At 34.2% G+C, this 23,703-nt stretch overlaps 1 protein-coding gene across 2 annotated transcripts; it reads right to left on the bottom strand.

The window, feature by feature from the left end:
* Positions 1 to 1,602: 1,602 nt before the first annotated feature.
* LOC111505051 (uncharacterized) lies at positions 1,603 to 22,169 on the bottom strand. 2 transcript variants are annotated; one of them, XM_023159796.2, is made up of 9 exons: positions 22,018 to 22,169; positions 21,542 to 21,967; positions 20,377 to 21,197; positions 13,156 to 14,403; positions 11,860 to 12,124; positions 8,939 to 9,138; positions 8,616 to 8,752; positions 8,436 to 8,554; positions 1,603 to 2,073 (listed from the first exon to the last, which is right to left on the bottom strand). In XM_023159796.2, the coding sequence occupies exons 2-9, from the start codon at positions 21,877 to 21,879 to the stop codon at positions 1,857 to 1,859; spliced, it is 3,345 nt and encodes a 1,114-aa protein (XP_023015564.2). In that variant the 5' UTR covers positions 21,880 to 21,967; positions 22,018 to 22,169; the 3' UTR covers positions 1,603 to 1,856. The 2 variants fall into 2 exon arrangements, with proteins under 2 accessions (XP_023015564.2, XP_074030631.1); XM_074174530.1 differs by having other exon boundaries at positions 21,542 to 21,925; positions 22,018 to 22,159.
* Between the last annotated feature and the right edge of the window lie 1,534 nt (positions 22,170 to 23,703).

Raw genomic sequence — 23,703 nt, forward strand, 5'->3', positions numbered from 1 at the left:
AGCATTGAAACATATTTATTTAGTAATGAACTGTGAATAAATAAATACAAAATTATACATGGGGTGCTACTGGCTCTTCAGATCATCTAGTAAACAATACGAAATCAAGGACGGTAAAATGACATGTTATACAATTATCCAGACTTCACTCTTTTGAAACTGAAATATCAGTGTTTTATCCACAATTAGTACACCGCAAGTCCACGTAATTGAAAATTTCAAGCTTGTTCTGCCATCTAGTTGGATAAGTTAAAAGCTGTCCATGTGATGAAATAGAAACCTGCAACAATTTAAGTAGTTTTAGCTATGGTTTACAGATGGCAGATCACTAGTGCTGCCATTTATCTTGCTCAGTATAATGTTTTATAGAAATATATAGAAACCGCTGAACAGAAGATGGAAAGATTTGACTACCAAACGACAGATGGAAGAATGAACATTATTATGAAGATGAAAATTGGACCACTCCAAAGGAATTTTAATTTCTCCTCAATCAAAAGGATCGAAAAGAAGCTCGAGTACGATTGGGATTTTAATAAATATCACCTAGATTTATGAGTAAACATTTTTAATGCAACATTTTCTTTCAGCTTCAGGTATTTTCAACAATTTTAAAATACCCATTAACGAATTTTATTTCAACTAATCTACTATACAGGATAGTAGATAGTAGTAGTAGTAGATAAAAGTTATGGGACTGATTTTTTTATTTACCAGAGTTTTCTTTTTTTTCAAACATCAAAATAGATTAACTTGGGCATCTACATACCATTAGAGACGTTGTTCTCCTTTTTGGTAGCAGCGCTGGAAGTTTTCAACTGGTATGGTCTTCAGCATGTTCATTACTCTTTTGAATGTTTTCCAAAGTCCCGAAATGACGTCTTTTAAGGACATTTTTCAGTTTAGCAAAATGTCACAGGGACTGAGATCAGGTGAATAGGGAGGTTGGGGAACCATAGGAATGCCGTCCGAGATTGTCATGATGTAGCAGCAATTTGTCTGGTCTCACACGACGTCTTTATAAGGCTGCCTCTTGGTTTCAGGATCGTATTTAAAATCCATCATCTTATCCATTGGAGATTCTGTGAAGATTAAAACCCTTGTTTTTGTGTTCAATTGTGAGGTTTTTCAACGTTTCACAGCAGGAATTGAAATTCGCATTCTGAACGACTGGAGAGTAATAAGTACTGATACATGTCCCTATAAAGGACAACAGCGCAGCGTTGCCAAATGGCTTGCAGTGTTTCTAGTCTCATTACTTTTCAGCCACATCTTGTGTATCAGTCCCCTTCAAGTGGCTCCATCTATTCGGATTTTCAGGAAACGTCAAATCAACATTTTTCAGTACCCCAATTAATGTTTTCAAGTGAACCACAAGAAAGCAGTTTGCTGAATATAGGGCAAAAACGGCTTTTGCGTTAACTGAATAGTTTTACTTTTGAAAAGTAGGCCAAGTAGTGACCATTGAAATAAAGAGATGCTGAGCAGTACATACTCAACCTCCCCATACTCTCAGATAAAACCAAAAGTTACAACTCAAGAAATTCAGCCAGAATACAATGTATTGGAAATTTAAGAAAAGCAACCGAAAATGATACAAAATCGAGTTTAATCTTTATTTTCTCCGTTCGAACTCATTTTGTACACTCTTCATCAAATACCTTCTGCTTTATAAATATAAATAACTATGTAACCTATAACATCGATAAAATAAAAAAATTACAGTTCAAAAAATTCATCAATCAACGAACTACTAAATTATGTATGTACAAGAAACAAACAACTTGGAAAAAACTATGAACACTAGTTACGAAAATTCGATATCTACTTCCTAATAAAGTAAGTGAATTGTTATTTCATGACTCTTCCACCGACATCGACATTAAATGAGTCATCACGTGCTTAACGATAATCTGATTATCTTCCACTAAAATTAGGTGTTTGCCCGAAGGTATGACGTCAGTCTCCAAGTTCACTTCTTCGATGGGTTCCCCTGTCTCTGCCTTCCAACAGAGGATCCCTTGGTCGTAAAAGGAGAGAAGGAGGCCGTTTTCTACGCAAACTCCCCTCAACCTACAGAAAAATTGAAATTATTAATATGTGCCTCCTCCAAAACATTTTTGGTACAAAATAAGTACATGGTAAGTCAAAAAAAAAATAGACAATTAGTAACATTGAAGTCATAAACCTCAAACTCAGACAAATAAAACTTGAAGACTAGCATAAATTATCGTTAAAGTATTCCTGGTAGCTTTAATAGTATTTTTCAATGCGGAAAGATTTAACCGTTCACAAAGCACATTGTGAGGTTCAGATCCCCTAATTGAGATTAGCAGTTTATTGTAGAAGGTGACGGCATTATAAAGGTGCGATTTTTTAAAGGTTGGGATAAGCGATATAGGCCTAAAATTTGCTGGATCTTCATTGTTGCCGCCTTTATGGAAAGGAATGACAACCGAGGTTTTGAGAATTGAAGAAAATGTTCCTTGCTCGAAGGAGTTGTTAATCAGTTCAACAAGTATATTGAGTGCAGTCTCAGGAAGACTTTCCAGTATTTTAATCAAAGCCAGATGCTTTCTTATTTTTTATGTTTCTAATTACTTGGCCGCGGTGGTAGTGCGCCCGACTCACGACTGGAAAGCCGTGGGTTCGATTCCCGCCTCGACCAGATATTTTTCTCGAGAGAATTTATCAGGTTGAAGCTGGGACGATTCTGCAACCGTGTTAGGAATCACACGTTAAAAGGTAAGACCTCATTAGTCTTTGGCTCGCACAAGTTTCTCAACTTCTGAGAGTTGTCGTTCGTATAGGGGCGACAGCTGATTAACGGAAAAACAGATTTTAAACAAATTTAAACAGAATTCATTTACGCTGATGTGGGGTAACGAAAAGGTACTGTCTACATAAATATCACTGAGATATTCTAGGGCAAGGGTCTCCAAACTTTGAAGCCTTCGGGCCATAATGATTTTTTCAGTTTGTTCCAAGGGCCAATTTCTGCCCTTAACTATATTTCTAGACTAGGATAGTCGCAAAGTGTGTGACCTAAGCAAACTTACGCTTTTTTTGCATTTCAATTATTATTGTGCGACACTTAACGACATCTAGTGGCGAGTAGTGGTACTATGTACTATCTTTTTCAGCTACCCGCTAGGTGGCATTAGGCGTAATTAAATATTTGGAATTACCGCGTTGGTTCAAGAAAGTTCTGGTTCTAGCTAGTGTATTCCGATCACATCGAGATGGCAGTTATAATTGCATATTGAAAGGCTAGCGGCGCAACTGCGAGTTAGTCTGCGAAGGAAAGGCGAAGGAAGCGAAACTGTCTATTGTGAAATAAAGCAACACCCGTCAATAAAAGTATTTTGATTTGACTTATTGTTTTTATGTGTGATTTGTTAGTATGGAAAAGAAGCGAAAAATCGACAGTGAATGCAGAACGTTCCAAGAAAAATGGAACTTTCAGTATTTTGTGATTGAGTTCAGTAATAAGGCGCTATGTTTGATTTGTAATGAAACCATAGCTGTTCTCAAAGACTATAACATCAAACGACACTATGAATCGAAACATCTTCAAAGTTACTCCAAGTATACAGGAAGTTTGCGGAAGGAAAAATTTGAAGCTTTGAAATGCGGACTCAAATCGCAGCAATCTTTGTTTACCAAAGTGAATACTGAACAAGAGTCTGCAACTCGCGCCAACTTTCGTGTGGCTCTTGAAATCGGAAAACGTGGCAAACCATTCACCGATGGAGAAATGATAAAAGAATGCTTGATTGCAGTAGCCGAAGAAATATGCCCCGAAAAGGTAAATTTACTTAAAAGTGTCAGTTTGTCAGCAAACACCGTGGCTCAGAGAGTGCAAGACATCGCAGAAAATATATCATCTCAACTGTCTAACAAAAATGAACATCATGAGTGGTTTTCTCTAGCATTGGATGAGTCAACGGATGTGTCAGATACTGCTCAGGTGTTGATTTTTATTCGCGGAGTAGATAAAAGCTATGAAGTGTATGAAGAACTTCTTGATATTGATAGTATTCACAGCACAACAACTGGGGCAGATATTTTTAAGGGAGTTGAAAATGCCATTAATAAAAAGAACCTTTGATGGAGACATTTGAAATGTATAACAACTGATGGAGGCAAAAATATGTATGGTAAAAATAAAGGAGTGTTGCACTTGTGTCAAAGGCTGTAGAAAATGATGGTGGTTCAAAACCATTAGTCTTACATTGTATCATTCATCAACAGTCCTTGTGCGGAAAATGTTTGGATATGTTTGAAGTTCTAAAACCAGTCATATCAGTTGTTAACTTCATCAGATCCACTGGGCTGAATCACCGACAATTCCGCGAGTTTATTCAACAGATTGGAGAAAATGATTTACCATATCATACTGCCGTACGCTGGCTTAGTTGCAGAAAAGTCCTTAAGCGCTTTTTTGAACTTCGAGCAGAGATCGAAATTTTTTAAATGAGAAGCAGCGCCCTTTTGCTGATTTAGAAAATATTGAATGGATGTGAAAGTTAGCCTTCTATGTCGATTTGACAAATCATATGAACGAACTGAATTTGAGATTCCAAGGAGAAAATCAGCTTCTCCCTGATTTATACAACAATATCAAATCCTTCAGGCAAAAAATAATACTATTTCAATCGCAATTATGTAAAAAATGTTTCACACATTTTGTGTGAAATATTCAGCCACACTACAGAGACTGAATTTCCCGTAAATTTTGCAATCGAAACTTTGAGTGCTTTGAAGATAAATTTTGATACTCGTTTTTCAGATTTTGATGTCATTGCGAATGAAATTAAGCTTTTTCAAAATCCTTTTGATTCTGACATTGAAACCCTGGCTCCGGAAGTCCAAATGGAAATTATTGATTCACGGTGCAGTGATATACTTAAGAACAAATATCAAAATTCATCTTTGTTGGAATTTCATAAGAGTCTTCCACTGGAACAATTTGATAATTTGCATAAATTTGCTCGTGGGTTGTTTTCTGTTTTTGGTACTACTTACTTGTGTTAGAAAACGTTTTCCAAGATGAAGTACACAAAGAATGTTTATAGATCTCAATTAACCGATGAGCATCTTAAATCTCTTTTGATAATTGGTACAAGTAAAATTGATCCACAACTACAAAGTATTGTCGGTGGAAAATCACAATTGCATACATCTCATTAGTGTTTTTGTTTTACTGTGATTCATTTCAATTATTTGTTAGTTATTAATATGCTTAAACTTAGATACTTCAGTAAGTTTTCTTTGTCATCATTTCTGTTGTTAAGTTTTACCTTGCAAGTAAATGAAACCAAGTATTTATCATTCTGTGTTTTCTTCTTCAACTTGTCACAGCAATAGTAACAACAATTAGGTAATCATTGGATGACGCGGGCCAGATTGATGACAGTAAATCATTGGCTGTCGCGGGCCGAATTGACGACACTGGCGGGTCGGATTTGGCCCGCGGGCCGTAGTTTGGAGACCCCTGCACTAGAACAACGCAGAACAGTCAATTCTGAGTGGTACACAACCATTTGTTTGCCAGTTGTCTTCCAAGAAATCAGGAAAACCAACCGGCAAAGACAGATCACTCTTCACCACAACAATGCGAGCTCTCACACATCGGCTCAAACAACTACATTTTTTAGCACCCAAAACATCGATTTGATGAGTCATCCCCTATATAGCCCTGACTTGGCACCGAATTACCTCTTTTTATTCCCTCACATGAAAAACAGACTGAGAGGTCAAAGTTTTTTGACACCTGAAGAAGCGGTTACTGCATTAAGAATGCGTGTTTTGGAGATACCTCAATCAGAGTGGCAAAAGTGCTTCGACAATTGGTGCAAACGCATGCAAAAGTGTATAGATCTTCATGGGGAATATTTTGAAAAAAAATAAAAGGGATTTTCGATGATTAATATTTGTTTTTGTTCTCTAATCCCGAAATATAAAAGGTAATCTTCGTATACGAGTTGGTGAATTGATATAATTGACTAGGCCAAAAGAGTCAATCAATCAATCACTGTACTTTATTGTCTAAGAAAAAAATCTTATTGACAAAGCATATGAAAACAATACTATTACACAAAATAACATACACATACATATACATACACATATATAACACATATATGCACATATATACACACATATATATGAAATACAAGTTATCAAGTAATTATAAAGAAAAATAAAAATAACAGGTGCAGACAAAATAAAAATATAATAGTCGAAGTTATGTAAAATTTCCAGAACTGTAAAAAGTTCAAAAAATAAAACCTAAATCAGAAGCTGGTCTCAAAGCCTGTCTTCAAAATATTCGACCAAGCTGTAATACGCTTTTAAGAGCAAAAGTTTTTACACGGTTACGGAATACCTTGTAGTTCACTATACTTTTCATTTCGGTAGGTAAATGGTTGAAAATCTTCCGACTCTCAAACAAAACAGAATGTTTTGTTAACGTTGCTATTGGAATAGGCAGAGGTATGTCGTGAATTTGACGGGTAAAGTAGGTATTTTCTGATCTATAGCATTCTCTTCTTTTAAATAGGAGACTTACTGTTTCCAAGATAAAAATGCAATGTACAGTCAGTAATTTATTATTGATAAATAGGGGTTTGCAATGGTCCCTAATATTGGCTTTGTAGATGAATTTCACTGCTCTTTTTTGCAAAACGAAAACAGATTGTAGTAACTGTTTGCTACAAAACCCCCAGAAGGCGACACCATATCTCAAGTGAGATTCGATTAAAGCGTAGTACGCAGTTTTACCAGCAGCTGCTCCCAGTTCTTTAGTGATAACTCTAATGGCATAACAGCTAGATGAAAGTTTTTTGTTCAGATATTTTATATGATCCTCAAATTTCAGAAAATTATCAATCCAAATTCCCAAGATTTTAGCAGATTGTTTATTTTCTATCATATGAGTTTGAAGGCAGAAATTTCCGTGCACAAATTTAAATGATAGAATGTTAGTTTTGCTGAAGTTAAAACATAGTGAGTTTGAGTCACACCAATACTCAATTTTTTCTAAATCAGCTTTAATGGTACTCTTCAAGGAAACCAAATCCTTTCCACCCCAAAATAAAGTGGTGTCATCTGCAAATAGTGTAATTTTACCATCAATATTGATGTTAGGAAGATCATTCACATATAGGAGAAATAAGATAGGACCTAGAACAGATCCTTGAGGAACTCCACGGCATATTTTGGAGAGACTGGATGTTTTATTTCCTACCTTGACAATTTGATTTCTGTCGGAGAAAAAAGAGCTGAACCATTCGAGGGTTGGCCCTCTGAAACCATAAAGAAATAATTTCTTCAGCAATATTCTGTGATCTACACAGTCAAAGGCCTTAGAAAAATCACAGAATACTGCAGCGGTCGCCTCGCCTTGATTTAGGCCTAAATATAGCTCTTCCAAGAAGTCAAAGATAGCATCGCTAGTATTCTTACATGATTGAAAGCCAAATTGGGCATTGTTTATTATATTATGTTTTGTAAAGAAGAATATCATTCTTTTCTTGACAAGTTTCTCTATAAGTTTTGATAGAGATGGTATAAGAGAAATCGGTCGAAGGTTTGACGGCTCGTTCGCTGCACCCCCCTTGTGAATAGGAATAACTAAAGCAGTTTTCAGGACGCCAGGAAATGTTCCAGTTGTGAAAGACACATTAATTGAATCCGCCAGAATATGAAGAACCTGATCGGAAAGATTTTCAAAAAGTTTAATGGATACTTCGTCAATCCCGTGTGTTTTTTTATTTTTGATATATTTTAAAGTTTCTCTAATTTCCTCAACATTTGTATGATCTAATATGAATTCCTCGGGTATATTGATATTTTTTAGGTAATCTAAGGGGTTATTTTGTGCTGTTATAGTGGATGTAAGTTTTTCTGCTATTGTGCAATAAAAATTGTTGAGAGAATTTGGATCAATCTCCAATTGAACTGGAAGTATGTTTGCCTTTCCCCTTAGCTCATTGACTATGGCCCAGTTTTCTTTAGATTTGTTTGACGATGTAGAAATTCTTTCACAGTAATACTTTTCTTTCGCTCTTTTAATGATTAATCTGTACAGTTTGCGGTAATTATCAAAGACTCTGTAAATTGTCGTTAAGTTGAAAAAACAAACGTATAGTGAACTATTTCGACAAATAAAAGTTGTATTGAATAGAAATTGGCTGAAATGAAAATGAGTAGAAAACCGTAAGTTATGAAAATGAAACCGTTTCGATTCAGAGAGTTCATTCGATATTTTTTTCTATACAAAATATGAAGGTACTCAAATTTACTGAAATTAGAACTGTTTTCTCAATAGCTCATATCATTAGGACACAAAACCAACACTTCAATCATTTCAAAATAAGCAGTGCAGAATCATCGTCATTTTAACTTGAAAAAAAAAAAAGTTTTCGTACCTATCGAAACCTTCAGGAGGAAAATAGCTGGCAAGTTTCTTCCACGAATGGTTGATCCCGTTAATGGCAATCAACCGCAATTCCCTGTCGACACACTGCTGAAGAGCGAAGAGAAAGCCCTGGAAATAATCAATAAGAGAAATTGAATCTGAATCTTCATGCCTAATTTTTCTCACTCACCCTATCACATTTCACCCACAGGGTGGAAAGCGGAGATTTTATATCCTTCAATTCAACTGTCGCTATTATATAACCAAACTCGACGTTCCACAAGGTGATTTTGTTTTCTCCACAACCCATTATCAAGTTGTCGCACTCTAAAAAATAACGAGTGTTAAAAAAAAGAAAGACAAAACATGAAAGTGAAACCAAATAAATCAAACTGAAGAAACATTTTAATTCGCTATTTACTGACTCATGATCAAGTTAACTACTATACTTTTTCTAGAACTTAAATCGTTCAATTCAGCACCACCTGCAATAAGTTTGTGAGTGAAACATACCCTCGATGTTATGTAAAGATGATACATAGTGATCGATGGGTTCGATATCGAATATATTAGACACTGTCTGATAGTCCGGGGCTAGAAGATAGGCGTGGATGAACGTTCTCTTCGAAACGTTGTCTTCGTTGGTACAGTGCCAGCTTACTATGATTTTTTGCGAACTTTTCATCACTGAATACTGAACGTCGTCGGCGAACCTAGAAGAATATACTAAAGTCACTGATAGAAACATATCATTTTCATTTATTCAACGGGAATACAACATTATAAGGAAAATAGCAGAATAATAAACGAATTAACATTTGATAAAGAATATTAGGAAACATAAAAAACATATAACACTCAAAAGAGTGTTTCTTCTCAGTCTCTGAAAAACTGACAAAAAATATGCGCTCCGATTCCGATCCATTAGAAAACCTTCCAAGTCATGCTATTATAGAGTCACTTCTTCTGTATTATATTGATTTGAGAGAAGTTAAAGAAATTATCAAGTCTTACAAAAACAAAAAACTATGGGTATTCAATGATACATCAATTCGAATTTTCAAAAATACTCCAGACTATTCACAAGAAGTCATAGTCACTCTAATATCTTTCGGCAAAGGTCTGTTCTCCGATTTCCCAAAGAGATCAGTCTTAATTCCATTTCATAAAAGGGATACTCGGGATGATCCAGCCAATTATAGACTAATAGCTCTCATACTACAATGGCTAAAGTGATAGAAAAATGAGTTAAAATTGAAATGGTGGAACTTTTTAAAAAGCACATCATTCTTATGAGCAATCAGTTTGGCTTTCAAGGCATTAAAAATACCAATGATGCCATTTTCTCATTCATAAAAAAAATATACACTGTGTTGAATAATGATGAGATGATGGTGGCAGTATTTTGTGTTTTTTTTTGTGGCGTTTGACTGTGTGAATTATGAAATACTGTTACAGAAACTTCACTACTACGGAATTAGAGGAATTGCCTTTAAATGGTGTAATTCCTACCTACCAGGTCGAAGCCATACAGTGAAAACAACAATACTCTCTGAAATAGCACACATGAAGACTGGCATACCTCAAGGCTCAATACTGGGTCCGCTCTTCTTTTTGGTGTATATCAATGATTTATCAAATGTCAAAATATTGTGGACACTTCACACTGTATGCCAATGAGACCACTATAATGTGGCACAGTTCTTTTTTAGAGCCCTTAAATTTCAATGTCTCAAAGACCAATGTTGTCACTTTTAGAAGGTACACTGAAAATGTTTAACTAGAAGGATCAATTGAGAACTAACTTCCTGGGGTTACACATTTATAGCAGACTGAATTTTGATATAAGATTGAGAATCCTGAAAGCAAACTAGCATCTGTATCTTATGCAGTTCGTGTACTATTCAATAAACTCGGACTGTCAAACACAAAGATGGTTAATGGCATTCAGTAATAGAGTCTTACCTGTGTTATGGCATTGCCTTCTGGGGGGTTAGTAACAACCACAAGCGGGCCATTTGAATCCAAGAAAAGCGGACAATATGGTACATTTATAAAGCAAAAAAATCGAGATTCTGAATGCCTGATAAGAAAACACATCAACAGATGTGAAGCCATCCCAACGAATTATAGTACTCGGCAGGTAGAAAATATTAGATAACCTATTCCAACCTCAAAGCTTGTCAAAGACTCTCTTATATACAATGGTTATAAAATATATAAAAATCCACCACTGGGGATAAAGAAAATTAAATATTTCAGCAATATTTCATTTGGGAGTTAAAATATATAATAATCTTCCAGAGAAACTAAAAATAAATCAAAAAACAACATTCAAATCGGAATTGAAAAAGTTTCTGCATTCTTCCTCCAATTAAAATTCTGATCTCCATATTACATTTTTTTGTTTTTAATTACCATTATAATTTAAAAATGTACCTATATATTTATATATGTATGTGTGTGTATATGGAAATATGTATGTATATATGTATACAGCGTGACTCACGGTCGATGGTAGGTTAGACGTTTCTGGAAAACGCAAAGCATGATTTTTCTGAAAATTTCACCTCTCACATTTCCTTACCTGTTCTATCGATCTAAAATATTTTCAGCATTGCGGCGTTGCACTTCCATCAAAAAGTCCTAGCAATTATATTTTTTAAATGGAACACCCCGTATATTAATACATTTTTGGAATCGCTCTGGTATTTTAATAGTTTTTTGTTAATAATGTCCTATACCTATCTCTATCTGTTTTCGAGATAAAAAATAAATTGTGCTAAATATGGTCCAAAACATAGCCTTAATTGAAATTAAGTACATCAGTACTCTCAATTCATGAAAAGTTGATATTTTGATGATAGTTTGGACAAACTCGAAATATTCAAATAACACCAAGAAATCGACTCCATATTATACAGGGCGTGCTAAAATTACTATTATTTCCATTGTGCATAAAAGTAGTCGAAAGTTCATTTTTTCAGATGAAACCCCCTGTATATTACTCGATAAATTGAAAGATGGTGAAAAATGCTTCAAGATGATATACATGTCCCTATATTTAAATCGTCAAGTTTTCTTAATAAAGCCGTTTTTGTGGAAAAATAGTTATTCACGTTTTACCTACAAGTGTTGAAAGTGGCATTTTATTTTGTAAGTGGGGATTATTTACAACGATTCAGGACAACGAAGATGATGACGATGAAACAGAAATTCCTGTACGTCCAGAAGACGAAAAAGAAGAAAGCTAATACTTTTCTTTTTTACATAATACTGGTGCGAGCTCATTGGCGCACTTTTTAAGTACGATGACGGGCACTTTACAGGATCAGACTCCTTGTTGATAATAAGGTGTTTCAAAACTCGCCAGACTAAACGTTTCTGATACTGAATAACGGGGAAAATCGTTCATTTGAATGAAATATATTTACCCATTGATATTCTCCAACTGCAAGACCTTCTTATCCAAACCGTTCTTTCGCTGTTTCCAAAAGTACAGGGTTACGAAGACGTCCGTCACAGGTCCCTGTCTCATTTCAGACTTGTGCTCCTTCATCCACAGTTCGATGTAGACGACACTGCTCTCGGTACAAATAACTCTCTCCATAGACTCTTTTTGAACGCATTTGTTGTTCGGAACTATCCTTTGCGTCTGGCCGCGGGGGACCCACATGTCTTGCGAACCGAGCACATTGCCTGGAAAATAAAAATATATTTGTTACAATTGAAATGGAACGTCTTTTTAGGAAAAATTAGTTTCTGGGAGAGAACCTTTTGGCTTCATACTAGGAATCACACGTTAAAAGGTAAGACCTCGTTAGTCCTTAGCTAGCATAAGTTTCAACTTTTCAGAGTTGTCGATTGTATGGGGGGCGACAGTTGGTTAACGAAAAAACAGACAGACAAGCTGCTCCATCGTTCTACAGAAAGTGTGAAACTTCAGAAGAAAGGAAGGAAGTAATTAAATACATCAATGAAAACCCTTCATAAAAATGTGCAGACCATGGAACAGAAGTTTCTTTCAGACACAAACTGCAAAAAAACATAAAAAACAACTACTTTCAAATATATGAACATTTTGTTGTTATTGTACAAACAATAAAAATTCTTCATTTCCACAAAAACAATATAAAGTTGTATAAGAAAGAAAGAAATTTTATTGATGCTTTACACTCTTCATGTTTACACAAGCCAGGTGGAAATATACTAGTAAAATAGGTAAGTCATGGTTATAGTTACATCAACATAATATAAAAGGTTTGAACTTAAAGATAGTTATAAAATATTTATGCTCTACCTGTGTGTCACTGCAACATCGACAAAGAAGAGACCACATCATCAGACAGGAATTCTTCAATGCTATAATACGCTTTTTTGATAAGTAGTTTTTTTATTATTTGTAGGAAACTTTTAGTAGGGGTACAGCGTATAGCTTCAGGAATTTTGTTGAAGAATATCGGACCACAATAATTGTTATAATTTCTGATTTTAGGCAACCTATGATACTGTAGAACTAAATTATTTTTTTGTCGGGTATTATGTAAAGGAGTAGTGGATACATAGTGATAAGTTTTTATATTGATTTTTATAAACTTAATGCATGCATAATGCATTTATGCATGCATAATGTTTCGATGTAGTATATACCTTCAATTAGTATCGGTCCCAAAATGGAACCTTGGAGTACTTGGAGTACAGCTAGCATTCAAACTCATAAAAAAACTCACCCAACGGTGTTTGCATCCAGAACGAAATCAGGAACTCCTGGCAGACAATGAGATTGTAATCCACGTAAAAAGCTCTCACGACAGGACCGTTCTCCTTGCTGATATTAATCGAATGTGATGACTTCTTCAACTTCTGCTTCGGTGATCCGTCCGAGTCCCACTCATGAGCCATACTCGAGTCCATGGTTACGTTGTTGTTCCTTTTTCTACTGAACTGCAAACTCTTGTGCAGCGATTTCATTTCGACGTTTTTATTGTAAGGCAATAATTCGTAGTCGGTATCTTTGGTGAGCTGTTTCGTGTTGAATTTCACGTAGTTTCCTGCCGGCACGTTTTTTATCGGAACCGTAACTACGTCCACTTCGGTGTCTTGTTCTACGGCCGCCTTTCGAGCGGGGGTGCCCGCATAGTCGTGCTCTTGGAGAGAAGGGCCTGTGATCGGGGCGGAATTTTGCTGGGAATGAACCTGAACTTCCGGCCTGTGAATGTTGAGGATGAGATATGTGTTTCCTCCGACAATTGGGGAAAGCACAGGCTCTCCGCTTTTATTCACTGACTTTCCTTCACAAGTCTTTTCTCTCGGGAAATTATCTTCCTTTTCTTGACAAGCTTTTACTCGGCTATAATCTTCTCGTTTCCCTTTACACTCCTGTTCAATCTTGGTAGGATCTTTTTTTTCCTTTATTGGCTCGGAGATAAGTTTTGGAGAACTGCATTGCAGTTCAGAGATCGGTTTTGGCAGCACGTTCCTCTTTTCTGGTCCGCCAGACTTGCTGAACCCATACAAAGGTAACGTCTGGAGGGAAGAGAACGACTCGGATTGTTCCTCTTTCGGAGGATAAGTCTTTTTTGTCGATTTAGTCGATAAAATCCTATTCTCAATCAGGCACTTTCTATGCTCCTCGCTGAGACTTTCAAAGTCCACCATGCTATTCATGAAATTTTCTAAATCGATATCGTTTTCCGTAGACTGAACTGTCGAAGCGATTTCGCTCTTGTCAATGACAGATTTTGCTTCGGAATTCTTTCGAGATCTCACAGGACAGGGAGTGTAGCGAGTCTCTTTGCTCTCGATGGTTTTATTTTTTTCTCTCAATTCCTTTCGCTTCAGTATCTTCCACCGGGCTTTTTGTTTGTCTTTTCTCCCAATTATTTTTATTAGCGACACACTTTTTAGTTTCCCTTTACTCCTGAGTGAGTTAATTCGTTCAGAATTGTTTTTCTTTGTAACACCCTTCTTCGTTTTACCTGAAAATAATGACAGAATGAAAATTCATTTGAAAAAATGTTTGTCTAATTATTATAGCAATAAAGACATTTATAATTTTAGTCTCAAGAAACACACAGTTTATAGACACGTCAATACAATTTCTAAAATAGGTTTGAGAGGATAAGATTCGTCAATATAGTTTCTGAAAAATGCTTGTAGATAAATTAAAGTTACAAAAAAAATACAAGTTAACAACATAAAATTCCAATCGTATAAAAATTGACTAAAATGTAAAGCCACGAGCTTTACAAATTATAAATCACATATCTAACATATTATACAGGGCTATTCAAATTCGTTTCTGTACATGGGGATCTCGTAAACCAGGGGTCTCCAAACTTTGAAGCCTTCGGGCCGTAATGATTTTTTCAGTTTGTTCCAAGGGCCAATTTCTGCCCAATTTCTGCCTCCAGAACCAAAAGAACTATATTCGATTTCTTTACATCATTGAATATGTCTCTAATGGTAGTACGCGAGTAGTGCGGACGTATAAACCCGAGCTCCGTTGAAATAAATAAATACAAGGTTAAGAGAGCTAATAGGAAGGTGAAAATCATCCTGCTGCTATATTGCATATTAATCAACACAACTATTTTGATAGAAACGTAAAAAAATGGTTATCACGCGAGAAATCAGGGAAGAAATAGAATCGTCAGTTAATTCATCGATAAATAAGTGCCTGAGTAGTCAAGCGTTTATAAAAACAATTGTAGACAGTGTATCGGAGGCTATAATAAAAACGCTGGAAAATAAATTATCACTACTCGAAGAAACAATTACTGGTGTACAGTGTGAACTCTCTAACATGAAAACCGAATATAATCTGAGAACGAAACAACTTGAAGATACAGTAGCGAAAATAACATCTGATCAATCTTCCATAGAAAAAAGATTTGATTACATAGACCAGAATACAAGACGATGTAACTTAAGAATATTCAACTTTAGAGAAAAGCCGAATGAAAGAACCAAGGAAGAAGTTATACGCTTAATCAATTCCAAAATGGGCATCAATTTAGTGGACCAAGATATAGAGATATGTTACAGAGTGGGAAGGAAAGAAGAGCATAAAACTAGAGGTGTTTTCATTAAAGCAAATAATCATGAAACCAAAAAGAAAGTTTATAGCAATAAAAAAATGCTCAAGGGAACTGGAATAGTAATAAGAGAGGACCTGACGAGTTTAAGAGTGAAACTTTTAGCCAGAGCTATCGAAAAGTATGGTATAAATAATGTATGGACAGATTCAGGAAATATTTATGCTAATACTGGGGTTAAAATAATTATTGTCAAGACTGAAGATTTCAATAAACTGATATAATGATGATATATTATTCCATATTCATGTTTATTTCTCTGTTTATATGATTATATATAATGTTTTTTTAGATTTACATTAAAATATTGGAGTTTGGGTGTATGTTAAAATTTGTACATATATTAGCTTATTTACTTACATATGCTCGAAGTACTTAATAGTTTGGATAACGATGAGGAAACAAAAACAAATGTTTATGATGACTTACATGAGTACTTTTGTGGAGATAAAATCAGACGAGTTGGTGATATAGGAATTGTTCATTTCAACATTCGGAGTATAAGAAAAAATTTTGATGAGCTACTTCTTTATTTACAAGAAGATTTGGACAAATTAGACGTAATTGTTCTATCAGAAACATGGAAAGTAGAAGAGGTGAGTGAATTTAATTTACAGAATTTTGCTATTTATTATAATGAGTCTAAAATAAATCAAAATGACGGGCTGATTGTTTATATCAAAAATACTATTTCAGCTAATGTCCAAATCATTTCTTTAACCGACACAAAACTATTGAGGATAACATTTTTCCAGAATCATTCGAATAACAATATTGAAATAGGAATTACAGCCTCATACCGGCCCCCTTCTATCGATTTGCCAACCTACTTACTTGATCTGCAGAATTATTTTTTAAATTATAATAAAAAAACTATTGAACTTTTTTTAGGAGATATTAATATTAATCTACAGGATATGATTACACAACACACTAACCTATATAAAAATATAATGAGCGAAAATGGTTTCCATTCATGCATTAACGCTCCCACAAGAGAAACAAAAGACTGTAACGCCATCATTGATCATATTTTCATTAACAAAAATAATTTTATAAACCATAAAATAAATGTTGACCCATCTGTTATTCACAGTAGCTTGACAGATCATTATGCAACATTTATATATATCTCCCGATTACCGAAAACGAATGCACCACCGACAATAACAAATTTCAAAACAATAAATTTCGGTAAACTGAAAGCACTTTTGAATAGAGAGAATTGGAATGAAATTTTATCATGCAATGAGCTACAAATTTCATACAATAAATTTATAGATAAACTGAAAAAATATATCACGGAATCAACTAAAACGAACATTATAAATAACAAAAGAAACAAAAAGCTAAAACCTTGGATAACATTAGGACTGATACAGTCGATTAAAACGAGGGATAGCCTAAAAAAAACATTTCTGCTTAAAAATACTCAAGAAAATGAAAGAAAATATAAGGACTATAGAAATAAACTCAATAACTTAATAAAACGAACAAAAAATGATTATTATAAAAATAAACTACAAGAGGTTAATGGCAACTGTAAACAAACTTGGAAAATAATCAAAGATATCACAAACATGGATGCAAATAGAAATAATGTAGAAAGCACAACAATCAATAAAGGAAATGGTGAAACCGTAAGTTGTAATGAAGAAAAAGCTAATCTGTTCAATAACTTTTTTCATAGTGTAGGTGCAAATATGGCAAAAAAAATTGAAAAATGTGACCTACCCAAAAACTTTTTAAATGATACCAAGGTAGCATCCTCCTTATTTTTCGAACCAGTGACAGAAAATGAAATAATATGTCTAATTTCTAAGTTAAAAAACTATAGTGCACCAGGTCCTGACGAAATAACTAGCAAACTGATAAAACATATACATCAATACCTATTGAAACCACTAGTTCATTTGATTAACTTGTGTTACAAAAAGGGTAATGTACCGTCTCAGTGGAAAGTTAGTAGAATAACTCCAGTCTTTAAATCTGGAAGTCGAAGTGAAATATGCAATTACCGACCAATTTCTGTCATCAATAATTTTGCGAAACTATTCGAGCAATCTGTCAAAAATCGAATAATGGATTTCTTTAGTAAACATCAGGTAATAACACAACAACAATTCGGGTTCATAAACAAATCGAATACAGAAAATGCCGTGCTCGACTTCGTAGAACAAACAGTAGGGGCCTTGGACAAGTCTTCGAAATGTCTTGCGGTATTTATGGACTTGGCAAAGGCGTTCGATACTGTGTCACATGAAATCCTACTCCAAAAATTGTGTAATTATGGTATTAGAGGTCATGCTCTGCAACTAATGCAGAATTATTTAAAAGAACGGACTCAAACTGTTAAAATTGGTAGCAAGCTCAGTACAACATTACAAATCAATGTTGGTATACCCCAGGGCACAGTACTTGGCCCGATTCTTTTTCTTGTTTATATAAACGCAATTACACAAATTAATGAATTTCACGGTCATATAGTGTGTTATGCTGATGATACGGCCTTGATCTTTACTGGTGATAGTTGGGATACAGTCTATGAAACTGCTGAAATCAATGTGAGAAAAATTCTTCTTTGGCTGAATAATAATCTATTGAGTCTAAATGTGAATAAAACAAAATTTATGGCTTTTTCACTAAATTCAGATGATCAGCCGCATATTAATAAATTGAAATTACACAAAATGACCTGCACAAAAAATTACAATTGTAAATGCCCGATAATAGAAAAAACTGTATCCATTAAATATTTGGGTCTTGTTATTGATCAACATATGAGATGGGACAAACAAATTTCATATGTAATACAAAGGATGAGGCTACTCATGCGTAAATTTTATAGTCTCAGAGATATTCTATCTAAAAAAAACTTATTATTAATATATCAGTCTTTGGCAGAATCCATTATAAGATATTGCATGACATCATGGGGGGGTACTTTCGACAACCACATTAACAGCTTACAAATAACACAGAACTCAATTTTGAAAATAATTTTGAAAAAAAATAGACGATTTTCAACGGATCATTTATATCAAGAGACTAAATTACTAAACGTAAGATCATTATACAGTTACCTGTGTCTAATATGGATGTTCCCGAAATTTAGTAATTACTCAACACGTATAACGGTAAGAACTAGAGCAATCGAGAATTTAAATATCAAAATACCTCTATACAAGAAAAGCCATACACAAAGATTCGTGTTTTATTATGGTCCGAAATTATACAACATACTCCCAGTAGAATTGAAAATTATCAAAGGAATTAATAAATTCAAACAAAAGCTCAAACAATTCATAATCGAAAACCCTCAAAAATTTGACATATACTAAAAGGAATAAAAAAGAATTTTACACATTGAATAGCAACTCCTATACCATTTGTATATTGTTGTATATTGTATTTGTATATTGTATTTTTTTTTTGTTTTTGTTTCCTCAGAGTTTGAAAAAAAAATGTTTATTTTATTTTTTTTCTCTTTCTCACTAATCGTATTACCATGAATTATTATAATATTATCATATTTTTTTATTATTTTATAAAATGTACTTACTGAGCTCTTATCTTGGTGAGTAACAGATCACAATACAGGCATTTCAATGTCTAGGTGAAAGTTACTCATTCAAGATAATTGAAATTTATTAATTATGTATGTCATACAACAAATTGTATATTAACATGGAATAAATTTGATTTGATTTGAAAAAAAAATTTGATTTGAAAATATGCAACTTTGCCATAATTTAACCGACACTCTATCTCTTATCGTTTATGAGATCCCCATGTACAGAAACGAATATGAATAGCCCTGTATATATATAAATATATACGGTTTGAGTAGGTTCTTGAATCCTGTTTGGTATAGTTGTTTCGTTGTTCTTGGGTTTTGGATTCTCTTGGAAAATGGAAAAGTTTTTTCAATTAAGTGTCAAGACGTTTCGCCCCTGGCTAGAGGCTTTTTCAATTGTTTATTTAAAATTTATTTTTTATAACACATTGGATATTTGACTGGTTTCCTTACGTAAAATTATTGATAACTTTTCAAAATGTAAATAATGTAGAAGTGCTGTTGTTCTTCTTATTTGATGGTGATTGTTAGTAAAGGTTCTGGTCATGTTTTCCTATGTTTTTGGTGTTTATTTTTTGAGAATCGGACTGAGCGTCGTTGTCTTAAAAATGGCAGGTGGAGGGATCCCTCCTAGCCAGGGGCTAGGAGGCAGATAAGGCACTGTATAGCTTAATTCCTATATTATCTGTTCTTTTCAACCTATTAGCTGTAGGAACAAAGTTTGACTTATTTCTTGTATCTTGTTGGTGTATATTTGTATATCCATGTGAGCAACTTTATTTATCAAGTTTTGTTGAACAAGAAGCAGATTTTCATAGACAATAACTGAGTATAGGGTTAGTATTTTAAGTTTTGCTAATATTGGCCGACACTTTTCATCATAATTGGCAGAGATTATGCTTCTTACTGCAGATTTTTAAATGACAAGTATTCTATTAAGATGTACCTTTGATGCATTATTCCAATTGATTATACCATACCTAAGGACTGAATGAAAAAGTGAATGATATGTTGCAAATGCAACACTTTGATTTACTTTTTTTTTTTAATTCTACTGATTTGGGAAAAAAACATTTATAAGTTTCTACTAATTCTCTCTTGGTGTTTTCAATTGTTCAACGTTTGGGCTTCGACTCTAAAGCCATTTTCAAGAAAGTACTACACTAAGGTCTCAATCTGCCTACTCCCCAGGTCTCGTCAAACAAGCAGAGTTATTCAGGATTTGTAAACAATATTAAAAATCATGCAATAACGAAATCAGACAAATAAAGACCTACTTTTTTTTTCCATCGATCCATTTCCTTCTTCAGAGGTGTTTTTTTTTGGAATAGGCCTGCTTGGAGTTTTCCTTTCATCTAGGCATTTCATTTGGTTATTTCTTGTTACTTCAGGAGTTTTCAAATTCTCGTCCATATCGAATTTGGTGTACTTTATATTTTTCTTATCACATATCCTCTTAAATTTAGGCACTAAAGTGGACATTACCGTATCGAAATCGTTCACTTCTTGAAACACACTTTTAGGGGGAAAAGGAACACAGAAGCTTAACTTCCCGTTACTTGAGTCTTTTCTTGCACACTTTTCCACCATTACATCAAGTTCTTTGAATGACTTCAACGTCGAACGAGGTACAGATTTTTCCCTAACGTACTCCCTCTCGAGGGGCTTGTGTTTTTTCTCCTCCATAATCGTCAGGTTTCGCACCCTAGTCGATCTACGATTTTCCAGCTTTAAAACCTCTTTTTTATCAGCAGGATTCATCAATTTCAAGTATCTACAAAGTTCCTTTTTCCGGCTCTCGGGGCTTTGGGGAGCATATCCATTACTTTCCACGTTTTCTTGCCCCTCGTGAGTTGAATCGTGGGCGTTATTGGCAACGGGTCGGGGAGGCTCACTTTTATGTCTTTGTCGATCAGTTTCATTATTCTCTTCAACATCGCTTTTGTCGGATTTGAAGTTTTTACGTGTTGAACCTGGCATATTTGATAACAGTACACTCTGTTCTTCCTTGAAGTATTTCAATAAAGGAGTTGAACGGTTGTAAGGATACAGCTTAGGGTAGTACGGTTGGACCTTTGCAGACTTTTTGAAATCGCATCTATAATAAAAAAAAAACAATGATACTGGGAAGTAAACGTAGGCATGAACTTTCTTGTTAGTCTTAACAAGTAGGACAAGTCTTTTTTTTGATAAGTTAGATTATCAATATCTATTACCCCATAGAATTTAATCACCAAATTTTTCAACTGAAGCCATCTATCAGACAAAGTATACTAAAACTCATGGTAAATGAATACTTTATAGAATATGAATACATTTCTGAATTCGCCATTCAGTTGTAATCATCTTTTGACAGAATATAATTTGGTTGTTTCAAAACCAAATTTATGAGTCTACTTCAAGCTGTAATATCTCAGTAGATCCTTTTAAATGAATACATACCTTACTAAAATCAAGCTTTTAGAGTCAGCTTCCCCATCTTCGGTATTTTCAGGATTGACTGAGGTGGGAAAGGGGCACTTTGGCATGGCAATGTTTTTGATGTCTTTCATTACTTCATTCTCGACGTCTTTTTTATTGGCGTTCATCCAACTATTAGATAGAGAAGGCTTTGATTTATGACTGAACGGAGCACTTTTATCCCAAGACACTCTTCCACAGCAGCGGGAGTCAACTGATATCATGGCATCTTCAACTGATAATCTGGTATTGTAAGTTAAATGTAAAAAATCCGATTCATTTCTTGTTGTCGTGCTGGAAATTGTAATCCTTGTTTCCATCAGCTCTTTCAGTTTGTAGAGTTTTTCAGCATATTTATCTTACTTTCTATAAATAAAAAACGATGCATTTTTTAGCGTTCTGATTTACCTAAAAAATTACGCTCGTCAAACATGAATATGTAAGTAAGTAATACTTACTTTTATTTAGATTTTAAATGAATTAATTATATGGCAATTCTCATATTTGTTGTATATTATCAGCAAATACAGGATAACAATGCTATAATGCTTCTTCTTCTAAAAAATTTGTTTGCTTAACTTATTACAAACAAAAAATATATTGTGACTATTGTACCAATTGAAAGGATAGCCGATTTCCATTCAACTCTCCATTAAAAAAATTTGCAAGTACGTCACAACTACAGAACTCTCAAACTTATCTTAGGACTAGCAAGTAGAAATCATATCAAAGCAGCAATCGTCTTGACACCCGAAACTCTCGCGACGGACTATAAATTAAAAATTAATAATTTTTTTAGTGTCTGATTTACCTAAATAATAAAACTGGTCAAAGATGGATATGTAGGCAAATGGTATATTCTTGTGATGTACTCTTTGGAACCTTTGGTGTAGTAATGCATATCACTATATTTTTTTCAAGATCAAACCGTTATTTTAACACCTCGGCACGTGTTTCGATCACCAAAAGTGATCATCTTCAAGAGGAAGATCAAACTAAGCATACTTACAAAGCTATCCTTATTTATATCATACATAGATACAGGTATCTACCTGTTCTAGATACCTGCGTCTTGAGTGTCTTAAATTAATTTTACAATGTATCCTTATGTAATAGTCAAGTAAATCTTATAATTGAAATATTCTAAGCTATATAAAATTAATTTCACATATTGTCTTATCTACTTATACTTATGATGTACTGTTTGGAACCTTTGGTGTAGTAATGAATATTACTGAAGTTTTTTCCCAACACTAAATCGTTATTTTTACACCTTGACACGTGTTTCGATCACCAAGTGTTCATCTTCAAGAGGAAGATAAAACTAGAAACGTCTCAAAAGTATTACTACCTAGTTTTGAGAAGTTTCTATTTTTATCTTCCTCTTGAAGATGATCACTTGGTGATCAAAACACGTGTCGAGGTGTAAAAATAACGATTTGGTGTTGGGAAAAAACTCCAGTAATATTATCTATATGTTTTAAATTAAATTTACAATGTGTCCTTATGTAATAGTTAGGTGAATCTAATGTATATGGTGTTTAATTTCATTTTGATTTTGAATGAATTATTACATGGAAATTTCCATATTTGTTGTATTGTATCAGAAAATTCAGAATCGCAAGGCTTGGGCTTTTTTTCAAAACAAAAAGAGATTCCTTACATCGTAACTATTGAACAATTGGAAGGATAGCTAATTTCCCATCTACTATCATGAAACATCTTCATGACCACAAGAATTCTTATTCTTCTTCTTTTTAATTCAATGGCCTCAGCAACTAAGGATATTCGGCCAGTTGGTAAAACCACAGAACTCATATCTTAGTACTTGACAATAGAAACCATCGACATGGTTATGTCGATGGTAGAAGTAGAAACCATAATGAACTCGCATTTATTTTGACGCCCGAATCGCTCTTGGTGTGCCCTAGATAACTTTATAGTATTTTTTGAACTCGAGCGGGGACTAGACTTATCATTTTGGGTAGGCCCCAGTTGTCAGTGTTCATAGTTGGAAATGATGGGTAAAGACCACAGAACCTTAGTATATTTTGGATTTGCGTTGTTCTGTGCTGAAGTTTGTTTTTATCAGAACGGTTTAATTCACAGAGGCGCTAAGTGCACACAAATGTTCATATTTTGAA

This window comes from Leptinotarsa decemlineata, unplaced genomic scaffold (genome assembly GCF_025532065.1).
Source record: "Leptinotarsa decemlineata unplaced genomic scaffold, Ldec_3_MD MMD2_tig00000591_RagTag_RagTag, whole genome shotgun sequence".
NCBI lineage: Eukaryota > Metazoa > Arthropoda > Insecta > Coleoptera > Chrysomelidae > Leptinotarsa > Leptinotarsa decemlineata.